At 36.5% G+C, this 13,194-nt stretch overlaps 2 protein-coding genes across 3 annotated transcripts; one reads left to right on the forward strand and one right to left on the reverse strand.

The window, feature by feature from the left end:
• Nucleotides 1-1,293: 1,293 nt before the first annotated feature.
• Nucleotides 1,294-11,753, reverse strand: camkk1b (calcium/calmodulin-dependent protein kinase kinase 1, alpha b). 2 transcript variants are annotated; one of them, XM_079611523.1, is made up of 18 exons: nucleotides 11,575-11,753; nucleotides 10,092-10,195; nucleotides 7,502-7,846; nucleotides 6,903-6,950; nucleotides 6,743-6,796; nucleotides 6,513-6,564; nucleotides 6,285-6,418; nucleotides 6,140-6,176; nucleotides 6,023-6,044; nucleotides 5,854-5,942; nucleotides 5,549-5,748; nucleotides 5,409-5,462; nucleotides 5,245-5,318; nucleotides 3,868-3,955; nucleotides 3,666-3,794; nucleotides 1,683-1,780; nucleotides 1,564-1,590; nucleotides 1,294-1,449 (listed from the first exon to the last, which is right to left on the reverse strand). In XM_079611523.1, exons 3-18 carry the CDS (start codon nucleotides 7,745-7,747, stop codon nucleotides 1,377-1,379), a joined length of 1,425 nt encoding a protein of 474 aa, XP_079467649.1. In that variant the 5' UTR covers nucleotides 7,748-7,846; nucleotides 10,092-10,195; nucleotides 11,575-11,753; the 3' UTR covers nucleotides 1,294-1,376. The 2 variants fall into 2 exon arrangements, with proteins under 2 accessions (XP_079467649.1, XP_079467648.1); XM_079611522.1 differs by lacking the exon at nucleotides 11,575-11,753 and having other exon boundaries at nucleotides 10,092-10,214.
• LOC306997924 (vacuolar protein sorting-associated protein 37B-like) lies at nucleotides 10,277-13,010 on the forward strand. The gene is made up of 5 exons (XM_079611527.1): nucleotides 10,277-10,370; nucleotides 11,604-11,801; nucleotides 12,025-12,196; nucleotides 12,299-12,381; nucleotides 12,466-13,010. Exons 2-5 carry the CDS (start codon nucleotides 11,604-11,606, stop codon nucleotides 12,922-12,924), a joined length of 912 nt encoding a protein of 303 aa, XP_079467653.1. The 5' UTR covers nucleotides 10,277-10,370; the 3' UTR covers nucleotides 12,925-13,010.
• Nucleotides 13,011-13,194: the final 184 nt, after the last annotated feature.

The following is a 13,194-nucleotide window of genomic DNA, read 5'->3' on the forward strand; positions in this document are numbered from 1 at the left end:
TGTTTTATTATAGTAATGGGCCGCCATATATCAGACCAGGTCTTTTGCGTCAGTCTAAAATGTCAGCTGAACAATAAAGTTAATAGTGGTACTGCTGTTACTAACTGCCATATTCTTCTTCTAAAGGGCTGAAACTCAAATGGTGCGGAGTGGATAAAATCCCATAGACTCTAAATCCCATGCACTAGCAACTGCCGAGACCCCAGCAATGCCTGGAACGCACTAGTAACTGCATAGCAAAGCAAACTAGCCAACAACCATTAGAATTTTCTTCAGAAAATCTAGTTAATATAAATGCTCTTTCACAGATAAAAACACTTAGCCTATGTTTGATATAATTAAGTTCTTAATACAACCTGAATTTGCAGTTGTAATGAAATAAAGACCATTGCTCATTTGTGGACTGTTGAAGTGGGGTCATCATAACATTAAAGAGAATCAACAGTGAACTTCACTATATGTTGACACATGGGCCATAATGGAGCTCTTATCCTGATATACAATCTCCCTTACACAGTTATTTAGAAAAAGAGTGGCACACAGAGTCCCTGCATGGGGTTTGTGTTGCTAATCAGAGAACAACCTCATAAAGGCACAAGAGGACTTTATAGTGATTGCTAATAGTGCACACTAAAGGAGCCTGGGGCCTATAATTAGGATATGTTTATATCCTATTATATAGATATATTTCATACATATATTTATAAGAAAAACTATTTCATTATAAACAATGTTTCACCAGTGACAATTTTTTTGCCCTTTTCATAAAAATTCTATGGGATTATATATATATATACACACACACACACACGTATGTGTATGTATGCATGTATGTATGTATGTAGTAGTAAAGTAGTTTTGTCAAGGAAAGAAAAACAAATTCACAATTGGTGCAAAATAAAAATTTGTAACGTTCCAGCTACACGAACTACAGACCATTCTGTGATACCACAGACACAGTATAACTGCAAGAGCACAAAATGACAATAAGACAACATAAAGACCTTTTATATAACACAGACTTCTTTACATCTCATGCAAAGTTTTGCTGATTTCCACTGCACAGCAAAGTCATTACAGCTGCTGCCATTTTATATGCTAATGTCAAATGCACGGATCTCTTTTTAAATATGCATTTAAATCAAAATCTCTTTAAATTTGGCACTTAAATGCAATGAAACACAAATATTACTCTACTAAAAAGTACTTATTACCAGATTCAGCATTACATTAATTTTAAAGGTACCTCAAAACCCTTATATCATGCTGTCCAGTATATAGGATTTTGTTATAAAAAAAAAATAATTCCAATGGAGATTGGACCAAAATAATCTAATCACACAACTGGGCCAATCTGACAAATGATTTGAGCAAATTCACGAAAAAGCTTCATCCTCAATAAGGTTTTCCAGCTCCCCCTCTCTGCTCCCGTTAATGTTACTCCCTCTGCTGTTGAAGACACACACCATCAATAAATGAATATGTAGTAGAACAAACACACACTCAAACATGAGCATTAAGTTTGAAATACTAAAATTAGCAGTGAGGTCTATTGTGTAATACCTTAAAGGGCGAAACAGTGACATATCCCTGCAGAATTTATGGAGAGAAATAAGAGCATCATATATCATTCTGAGTACCAGCATACAGTAGGTAGCGATGACATGCAGTGGTGTACTTACGCGAGCAGACCTCCGGGGGCAGACATGGACCTGCCCTGCCTGCGGCCCTCAAAGGGGTTACCGAAGGAGCGCTTCCGCAGCATGGATTTCACCAGGATCTTAAAATACAGTGCAAAACAAATTGTAGATATGCACAGTAAAACATGTTATTAATAACTACACATATAAACAAGTGGGACTTTTGAGCTGCATATTTTATGGAATGCAAATGACTTTGAATCTGCATGTACAAATCAAATACCCTTCAAAAGTTTGGGGTCAGTAAGATTTGTTATTTTTGGTGTCTGTATCAGTTTTCACTTCAGTGTTGGGGTCCGGACATTCATGCTCATGTTTAGGGTCGTCCCGTGTGGGTGGGGCCCAGTGCGAGTTAGAGGAAGCAGAGCCCCCCTCGGTCAGTCTGTTCGTTCGACATGGGGGCCCCCTAAAGTGCGGGGTCCGGTGCGGTCGCAACAGTTGCACCGACCCAAGTACAGCCCTGCTCATGTCTTGTCTTTATTGTGAGAACATGGTCCCCTCATGGTCTTATTTGGTCTTGTATACAGGGCCGTCCCAAGCATGGAGCCAGGCCCAGTGATAATTGGAGGAATCGGGCTCCCCTCGTGATCACCTACCGGCGGGTGTGTGTGTGTGGTGGGGGGAATTGTTGACTGGTCCAATATTGGTTTAAGATCTCTTACCCAGAACATAGCCGGCCCCAGAGCAGGTCAGCCAAGAACACAGCTAAAAGCGAGCTGCTTTCATAGTGCCTAAAAACCAGGCTAGGCACGAACTAAACTTAAACCTTACCTGACTAGCCACCTAAACCGGCTTTATGGTCGGATTTGGAAGGTTTTGTCAACTCTAAACCTACTCTGAAACTCAGACCCTGTTTACACCTGGTATTAAGATGCGCGTTGGTCGATCGGATCACTTGTAGACGAGGGAGACACATTCCCGATTACACCTGGTGTTGTAATCCGTCTCTTTTGTCCACTTTCAACCACTTCTGTCCTGATTTCTTCAAGGGAAGAGTCTATGCAATTTACATATGAACGCGCACGGAGACTAAGAGCATCAGCTTTAGTTTCTGACATTGAGCATGTACGTTTTTCGTCTTCAAACCAAACTTGGGTCTCCAGCCGACAAAGTTTAAATCCCATCTCGCTAGCGCGCTTCCCATAATGTTTACGCATTAGGTCAGTTTGTGGAGATAAGGTGGTATATTGTGGCTGTTCGAACACATTCGACCACATGAGCGTTTACACTACGAAAGCAATCGTACACTACGAAAAGTGTTTTCGACTACCTCTGGAAGTGGTTGAAAGTGGACAAGCTCAAAACTTTTAAAACCCAGTTTACACCTGTATTTAGCATCATCCACTTGTGATCCGATCGACCAAAACGCCTCTTAAAACCAGGTGTAAACAGGCCCTTGTTCAGAGATTGTTCAGGTAGTTTCATTCAACAGGCCAAATGGCTTCTGTCATGTTTGCTTCTGTGTGCAATGTGCTCCCCTGTCTAGTGTCTTGGGTCCGTCCTCCTCATTTCTTGATTATTAGTTCAATCACCCCACATGCCCTCCCTCATTATCCTCCTCATTTGCTTCCTTATTTATTCTCGGTCTTGTGCCAGGACGTCGTATGATGTGCCTTGCCTCACCTCACCAGTAGACTATGTTTTCCCCCCTACTGTTTTTGTTTTACTCTGAATAAAAGTGCATCAGTCCTCCCCTCCTCCCTCAACACCAAAACCTGACACTTTTTGTTTTGTTTCTGTTTTTACTGTATTTTTGCTTAAATAAATGCAGCCTTGTTGGGCATAAGAGATTTCTATCAAAAACATGCTGCATGAATAAAACTTAAATTTATAGCATTATTGGTTTGCCGACTTGATAGATGGCTAAATCAGAAATTTTGTAAAATAATTTTGAATACATTTGTGTGTGTGACCTAACTCTTTAAAATAACTTTTCCTTGTTTTTTCCCCGTCAGATGTACTCACCACAGCAGACAGGCTGGGAACTAGTTTGACCGAGTTCTGCACCTCCTCCTCAGTGACCTCCACCACTGTGCAGTGCTCCTCCTCCAGGGGCAGGAGATCCGTGCCGTCCAGCGTCACCCATGGGTGCAACTGCCCACAGAGAGCAGATTACACAGAGTAATACTGAAATGTACTTCTCAGCAATCTTTTATTATGATTTTACCTTTATTTCTGGTAATGTGATTCTAGTGTCTGGGGCTTTGTCCAGCATTCTGGCAATGAGCTCCTTCAACCCGTCACTGATCACAGGCCTGTGTAAATAATACAAAAAGAATTACATGGGCTGTTTCAAATGAACTGAGTAAATGAGGGGGACTCAACCTTACAATAACCTGTGAGTGTCCAAGTATGGATCTCCACTATATATCCATCTATTCAAAAGCTTGGATTTTTTTTTTTTACTCACTTTTATCCATGAAAAAAGAAAGAAAAAAAAGAAAGACGTTTACATTGTTACAGAACATTTATATTTCAAAGAAATGCTTGGCTTCTGACATCTCTATTCATCAAAGAATAATGAAGAAAAAAAAGTGTCACGGTTTTCACAAAACTGTTGTCAACGTTTGATAATAATAAGAAATATTTTTTGAGCAGCAAATCAGCATATTAGAATGATTTCTGAAATATCATGTGACACTAAAGACTGGAGTAATGATGCGAAAAATTCAGCTTTGCATCACAGGAATAAATCACATTTTAAAATATACTCAAATAGAAAAGTGTTATTTTGAAATGTAATAATATTTCACAATATTACTGGTTTTACTGTATTTTTGATTAAATAAATCCAACCTTTTTTTAAGAATAAGAGTTAAATAGTAAACTTTTGAGTACATATAGTAATGAAATGGAAAGCTATATATAACTACTAAGTAATAAGAGGCTGTGTTGTGTGCTATATTATGAATAAAATCACAGCTATATATGAATATAATAAAAACTAAATAAAAAAGCTTGATTAACATTAAACATTTTTAAGCATATTCATTAAGTGTCACTCTTCCACAAGAAGATACATGTAAATTTGGAACACTGTATTGACTAATAGGCATCCAGCACCAAAAAATATAAATTATATTTAAAAAAATAAAAAAATTTAGTCAAATTATTCTGTGACTGTAGTTAATACAAAGGCTATTTCTGATTAAATTAGTATGGAAGTTTGTTTCCGGCATGAAAGCGGTATTTGAGGTAATTGTGACTTCTCACAATTTAAAAAAAAATCTGAATTGAGTTATGAGTTAAGTCTGAATTGTGAGATAAAAAGACACAATGACCTATTTTTACTCAGTGGTAAAAACAAGCCTCTAGAAATTTGTGACAAAGTGTTTTGTCCGACTGCATGTTTTCTTAGCAAGGTTTAGAAAAGCCATCCTGTTGCTCAAACTAACTGGTGCGAATAACACCAGACTGGGTTTGATACCCAAGAAGATTTTTTTTTTTTTAGCTTGAATGCAATGCAAGTCGCTTTGGATAAAAGCGTCTGCCAAATACGTAAATGTATACGTAAAATGGTTTATTATCAGTGTTTGTGACTCACTTGTCTGGGAACTTCACTGCCATAGTCTTGATCTTTCCATGCAGGCCTAAGATGTAATCATCATCAAAAGGACACTGCACAACAAAATATTAACACATTGTATTTGAATAATAACACTTGAAAAACAATATTATATTTCATATATACACAGGTAAATGTCTTACCTTTCCAAAGACGAAACAAAATAGAGTCACTCCCATTGCCCATACGTCTAGAGCCTGAAGCCAACGAGAGTCGATTGTAAATGATAAAGAATCAATGTCTTCCCTGTATGTAAACCAGAATATTCTAGAAGTCTTCTAACCTTTCCACTGAATCTCTGGTCCCGATCAATCAGAGTTTCGGGTGCCGTGAAAGCTGGTGTTCCTGCACTGTTTGACAGGAGAGCATCATTCCCCTCAAACTCATTACTGACACCAAAATCTGCTATCTTGATGTGCCCGTCATCCCCCAGCAACAGATTTGACGGTTTGATGTCTCTATGTACGATTTTCTGATAGTGCACTAAAAAATAAAACATGAAAAAGAGAGCACCAAACCTTAGTTTATAGATGCCGTTTGGCAAAATTTACAAGACCATATAAAACACACTAGACTAGGGAAACTTACAGTATTCAATTCCAAGGATGACATCCCTAAAGTAGAAATGGGCCATTTCTTCTGTTAGCGGACTGTCTGTCGGGACCTCCATCACTGGACTAGGGTCAGGCGAAACAAATTATGAGAAAAATGTAATTAGCATACAGTGCGGCTGTGAAATGTAGGTAAACATACTCACCCTTTAGGTACCAACTCAAAGACTGAGAAAAGGACACAAAGAATAATTAGAAAAACAGATCAAAGAGTAAAAAGCAAAGTCTTCTATATCGCTGAGCTGACTGACAGAATTACTCACCCATGTGCAAGTTATCCTCAGCTGGGTCATCAAGAACCTTCAGTTAAAGATCGCAGGACAGATACAGTTGTACTTTATAGCAAGTAACTACTATTTGACTTGTATAGTGACATATTCTCTAAGAAACAGTACAGATCTAACTCACCTCAACTAATTTCACAACATTAAGATGGTCAAGTTTCTTCAAAATAGCGACTTCTTTATATACTTGGTCCAACAGGCCAGAATGCTTTAAAAGATTCTCTTGTGAACCAGTGGAATCTCTGGAAGGACGTCGCCCTACACAACCAGCACAAGTTACTATTAATGTTCTGCAGACATGAGACAAGAACAAACAAGTCACAAGTTTCAAATGTAAATGTGTATAGCTTACGTGGGAATCCAAACTGCTTTATTAACCTCTTTTTGGATACCAGCTTCATAGCCTGCAATAAACTATTATATTATTATAAATTATGCCATTTTATTGCAATTTGGAAGCATTTAGTCATTATAATATAACATCATACATATTTTAATCATTACTATATATGTTACAAATGATCATGTTATGATTAAAGGCTGACAAAAAAACAAACACTTTTACAACACATATTTGCTTACATAATACTGGTCATCATCTTCATTATATGCTAATCTGACCACCCCATATGAACCCTGGGTAAAAAAAAGATAACATTATGTTTCTATTTATGCATGTGTGATTTTGCCAACCAATCATAAATATTTAAAATAATTTAGGATTTTAAGTAGAATCACCAACCTTTCCTATCTCACTCTTTAACTTGTACTGGTTTAGCTGGACACAGTCCTGTAGGTAGAAAAGTATGTTTGTTAGGAGTTTCACAATATAGCGATATTTCAAAAAATGAAATATTGATATTTAATTTCACTCATATTTTGTGTGTTTTGTGTCTTAGTCAAATAAGAAAATACACTAAATAAAGTTAAAGATTAATTCAAAGTTAAAGCATTGTTTGTTTATTTACTTTCTTGATTTTTCAAGGTGGAGAATTGTTATATTTGTTATAAACATACTCCAATTATCTGTTTTGATCATTGAAATATGTTTTAGAAGAAAATAGCCTACTAGTTCAGTCTTTCTACTACAAAACTTCATGTATAAACCAATGTATTACAATTTCTTTGTATATTAAATTTACTTTGTTTCCAAGTAAATCCTACACTAGATGTTTTTTTTCTATGTGGAAATGTGATAATTATTTTGTCCACAATAATCATGTAATGAAAATCTGATATTGTGCCAGCCCTTGTATAATGAGTTTCAGTTTGCTGAACATCCTCATTGATGGTCTGAGGTAAAATATGCTGCAAAAGTCTAAAATCTCATGCCCAACTCACATCCCCATCAGAGATAGACACCCGCTTCGATTCAATAGTGGGTCTTCTGGCTATTCGTGGGGTGAAGCCATTCAGAGAACTTGATCGCTCCTGCAGTGACATCTTGCGATCCGAGAGATTGAGGCGATGTGGGGTGGTCCTGCATCCATTTGGAGGGGTCAGTCTGTTCATGGCTGCTACCATGTCGGACAGTTCAGCTTGATCAGGGTCCAGATCCACCCTGTTAGCGGTGTCAGCACTCATCATGACTGTCCTGTCTCAGTCTGAGCTGCTTATAACAAAGTACACATCTCAATGGACATCGCAGAGTCCCGTGTTCTTCAGAGAGTCCACGACCACATCAAACTGTCACAGCAGAAAGAGATGAGAGTTGAGTTTGACAGCAATACAAGCAACACTCACTGCCATTTCACAAGCCCAAACACATTTAAGTGATGCACTGTTCTCTTTAGACAACATAGCTTGTGTTGTTAAACATTTTGAGCCACATAGGCCTATATCAGGGTTAAAGGGGCTATACTCTTTGTAGAATTCAGAAACCCTTGTTATTAGCAATACCGGTGGCTGTTAAAGGATAATTCCGGTATTTAACACCTTGAGTCTATATTGTAGTTTGTTTTGGATGAACAAGAGTGGTGGACAACAATTTTTTGACAATGGTTCCTCTCTCGAGTTTTTGACTATAAAAGAATTGGTCATGGACCCATTTAACATTGGAGTCAATGTGCATGTCCGAAAATGTCATTAAAACAACCTTTAACATTAGTTTTCAAAACTGTGCAACTCACCGAGTGATTAGTGGTGTTCGTTGATGTTCCAGAAACAAAAAGTGTTGCGAAATACAGTTTCTGTCGTGTTTTATTCGTCATTTTGTAAGTTACACGGTTGTGAAGTGTCTGAAAAAATAGTTCCACTATAGCAAAATAAACGGATTGGAATCATATATTGCAACGATATATTGTTTATAATCATCAACGAACACCACTAACCACTCGGTGAGTTTAACAGTTTTGTAAACGAACATTATTGGCTGTTTTAATGACATTTTCGGACATGCACATTGACTCCAATGTTAAATGGGTCCATGGCCAATTCTATTATAGTCAAAAACTCGAGAGAGGAACCATTGTCAAAAAAATGTTGTCCACCACTCTTGTTCATCCAAAACAAACTACAATATAGACTCAAGGTGTTAAATACCGGAATTATCCTTTAAGTGAACTGCAGCCAGGAACTTACAGCTCGTGTTTGTACTCGTGCACACTGCACACATAATGAAGGCTTGATATAGCTCTAAGCCCCGATGTACTCACGGCGAAGTTATTTTTTGTTCTTTGCTTGGAAGTAAAAATAAGTTGGAAATACCTTTGCAGCGACATAGGCTACTGTTAACAAACATCCAGACGCTGCTAAGACGTTTGTATGGTAGCCTACCTATGTAAATATCTGCTTTCCTCTCAAAAACAAAATAAACACACAATAAAAATGACAGCGGTAAGCAAACAGCAATTAAGGAGGAAGCATCTGATCGAAGCGATGATGTAGATATGTTTTCACCAGCTCTGCAATTCACCGGCATCACGTCGATATGCCATAGGCCTACGCTATTATGTTTGATAATAAAGTATATTTGAGACTAGACTGTTTGAATTAATGAGACTGTAGTTTGAATTATTACATTTTCTTTGCATGACACCTTAATTGACATTACAGTATAGCACAGAATTGCTCTATCTGCATTTTCATGGACATTAAACATTTCGTGTCATTGAACGGATATGCTCTCGGCAGCGCGCATACTGTATTTCTCATCCTTTTAATTTTCCCGGCAAAAACGTCCCGAGTCCTTCAAAATCTGTCTACAGGCTTTCATAGACAACCTAGGAAGTCGGGTAAGGTCTCGTTTTTTTAAGTTTCGTTATAAACTCACAACTTCACTAATTGGCAATAAAAAGCGATTGATACATGAAAATTATTACATAGTCCCTTTATATACGTTTATGTACTGCTATGCTATTAATAAAGCACAGAAAAATGGAACACTGCTAAAGAGAATAACTCACTGGTGTTCTTCTATAAACATGCATAAACAGAGAAAATATATTGTAAATAATGGCTATATATTTTTTAGTATTATGTATTACTTAAAAAAAAAAAAAAAAAAAACTTATTTTATTTCAGCTAGTTGCCAAAGCAACATTTAGTTTAAGTATTAACATAATGAAGACTAAACTATTGACAAAAACAACAAAAAAGACAAAAATTGAAAAAAAAAATCACTAAAAACTAAACTTAAAATACAAAATCTAATTCCAAATATTAACTATAATCGGATCTCAAATATACTAAAACAACACAGATTTTCACCTTAATAAAATCCTAAAAACAAAAAACATACATAAAATATTCTAAACAGATCAGTTTAACCTCATACATCATATTGGTACAGAAATAATCAACAAATTTAAACAATTGTATTCTCTTGTATACAACACATGTTTATGCTTGATATGACCTCAATCAAGAAAGCATTATTTGTACAGGCTTCTAGTTTTTTCTTACAGTATGTATAGGGGTTGTAATTACTTACATAGAGCAACAAGAATTTGTATCGCCAGCCATAGTGTTGCATGCTCTTCCACTCATCAGGCAGAAAACACCTTTGAGTCTCTGAAGCCCGGAAGACTCCAGACTCTTTGGGATCACAGAAGCAAAGAGGATTAGCTAGCATGGACATATTTAGTCTACTGTAGCTATATCTGTTCCAAAAGACTGTTTACGGTAACTGGCTGCAGTCAGTGAAAGGACATGAACAGCAGTAATCAATGAGCTGAGCTACGTCATGGAGGGCATGTGTGGTTATGCCTAGGTAAGAACCTATGGTGTGAACACCCCAAGTATGACAAGTTGTTCCTGTTGCATGGCTAAGTGGCTAAGTGCTTGGATCCTTTGAAGTCAAAGTATAACAGGATAACACTTTAAGATTAAAGTAATATAAACTTGAGACAGTTTATCAGGTTGGAAAGCAGATCAAGTGTTACATAACCTCATAAAGGACGTGCTACTGGACAGCAAGTTTGTATTTAATCCAAAACAAAGACACTTCTATACAGCATTTCAAGCTCTTCATAATCAGAGCATTGTCTGTTCTGCGAGTTTTAGAAGGCATTTGTCGTATCCTTAATACTTCCATTTCAATTGGGTAATATTACAATTTTAAGCTAAATTAATGAAAAGTAATATGTTTGAATATAACTAAATGTAAAGTAACAAGGTTGACGATATTACCGCTGACAGTTTTATAATTAATTTGGCCATTATCATTGTGTGTCTAATTAGGATTGTGTCCAATTGTGTAAATTGTGTCACAAAAAAGTGTAAATTGTGTGGGGAAAAAAAGTACAAAATTAAATATACAATGCAAAAAAAAAAAAAGAAAGAAGAAGAAACACTTTATTGTTCTTGCAGCGTTTACTTCTTGAAAGGATGATTATGTCATTATGAGTTTTGTTTATATATAAATCAGGAGAAAATTAAATGGAAACAGGGTTGACTATAGTCTTTTAATAATACATTGCAAGATAATAAATATACTAGTTTTATGTCTGTTTTATATTCTTTCCAATCAAATGCGCAAATTTGCTAATATAACAAAGAGAATTTGAAAACGCTTAAATAATAAATACATACATATTCTACTGTTTAGATATGAGTTATATGTTTAATTCTATGAAACATGTAAATAATGATAAAAAATGTCTATCTATATCTAATCTATCAATCAATCATAACTGAAAGTAAATGTGAGTGATTCTTTTATCATTATTTACACATTTCATAGAATAACTCATAAACAGTCAAAGACAAAAAATACAAGTAATATTTTCTTAAGTTTTTCTAAGGTTATTTGAAATATTCTAGAGCTGTCCGAGGTGCTGAAGGCCTACAGAGGTCTTGCCTTCTGGTTTTGCGCATGGTCTCATCTACATTTCTATAGTGTGTAGAGAATGTGTAGTACTGTGTGCTTGCATATGTTGGCTCCAGTGTAAGCTCAGAAATCCCTAGTAACCAACCTCTCCGGAGCTTGTGATCATGTTACAAGATGTACAAATGCACCATGAGAGCATCAGTAGCTCAAGTCCTGGGTGAGAGGCAGTATCTTTATAAAGGGTCTGCAATGCCTCATGAAGGGGATTCAATGCTAAATTTGGACCATCTCAAGTGTTTGAACACTGCTCAGCTTCTGGAGCTCCTGGAAGACGAGGAAAGGATGCGAGAAACTGTCAGGATCAATTCAAAGGTACCAAACAAATACACAGTCAAGAATGCTGAATAATTTTTGATGGGGGTGATTTTATTATATAAAAAAATATTTATTTAGAAATTTATATAAATTATTTTTTATTTTTGAAACTTCAAAAAGCACTGCAAAAAGATTTTTAAATTGTAAAAAAAATAAAAATCTATTCATTTTAAAATGAAAGTACATAGTACATGACTTGCTTGATGTGAAGGACTTGCAGTTACAGCATCTTCAGAGGTGTAAAGTGATCCTGATGGCCTCCAACTGTTGGCTCGCGGAGCAGAATTTAGAGCATCAGCCGCATCTGAACAATTCTAAAATTCTCTTAGTTGAAAAGTACCAGATTCTTGGTCAAATGGTGTCTTCAATGCGACGCAAACAGAGAAAGCTGGGTAAGTTCTCTGTGTGATGAGCTTATGGTTGTAATATGATGCTTATTTTCTACTGTACAATGCTTCTGTAATGCAATGTAATGCTTCTTGTGCCACATGCAGAAACTTTACAACAGAGACTCAGCCTTAGAGCGATTCATAAGCTTCTTAAGGAGAAGACCAATCATTCCTTGAGTCAATCTGAGGTACATCTGAGATATCATTTCATCTTTTCATCATTTATCTATAATTTCATAGCTTGATTGAGATTTCTGTCTTCCACTCTTCAGAACCTCTGGCTAAAATTCACAGAAGGAAAACTTCTGCTGACAGATTTCGTGGAATCGCTTCAAAACTCTCAGACGTTATGCCATCGGCATTTTATTCAAGCGGAGAAGATCCAGAACCTCATCCTGCAAGCACAAATATTCAATCAAGATATTGATTTCTCCCGTCTCTGGCATCATCCAGACTTCGTGGACTCGCCGACCATGGTCAATGTTTTCAGTGGCATCTATCCGGTTCTCTTACTGCCTGGTTTCCAGTATCCGCATTTATCTCCGACATCATATCTTCCTCCTCTGAAGCATCATGGCTGTATCGATATATGCTCGACTTTGATATCCAAAAACGAACCGAGCCATAAACAAGGTTTTTGTAAGTGCACAGAGACTCGCCAATGGCCACAAAGACATGCTGCATTACAGCCACTCGACAAGATTCAACCTAACATTCACCAGAAGCCCTAGTAAAGCTGTGCTGGAACTCTAGAAAAAAACAATATTTTGTGAATTTGGAGTAAAATTAATGTCCGTTTCATTTCAGAAATGTGTCTCATTGGTCATCATTAACGTATATACTGTATATCAGTCACTGCCTGGCCTGGTCTCTAAATACATATTAGTAAAAAAAAATAATAAAATAAAAATACCACCATTTCAAATGCTAAGTAAATATTGCATTTCTATAATCAAAGCCTACATTTACTGTTTAAATAAACTACTGGTAATTTTACATAA

Source organism: Phoxinus phoxinus (genome assembly GCF_949152265.1).
Source record: "Phoxinus phoxinus genome assembly, chromosome: 4".
Classification (NCBI taxonomy): domain Eukaryota; kingdom Metazoa; phylum Chordata; class Actinopteri; order Cypriniformes; family Leuciscidae; genus Phoxinus; species Phoxinus phoxinus.

Coding starts and splice junctions, on each gene's coding strand:
- camkk1b (XM_079611523.1), bottom strand. CDS start 7,747: ATGATGAGTGCTGACACCGCTAACAGGGTGGATCTGGACCCTGATCAA. Junction 5,749..5,853: donor CATCCTTGGAATTGAATACT/GTAAGTTTCCCT, acceptor TTTATTTTTTAG/TGCACTATCAGAAAATCGTA. Junction 1,781..3,665: donor TTCCCAGCCTGTCTGCTGTG/GTGAGTACATCT, acceptor CTGTATTTTAAG/ATCCTGGTGAAATCCATGCT.
- LOC306997924 (XM_079611527.1), top strand. CDS start 11,604: ATGTACAAATGCACCATGAGAGCATCAGTAGCTCAAGTCCTGGGTGAG. Junction 11,802..12,024: donor CTGTCAGGATCAATTCAAAG/GTACCAAACAAA, acceptor AAGGACTTGCAG/TTACAGCATCTTCAGAGGTG. Junction 12,197..12,298: donor ACGCAAACAGAGAAAGCTGG/GTAAGTTCTCTG, acceptor TGCCACATGCAG/AAACTTTACAACAGAGACTC.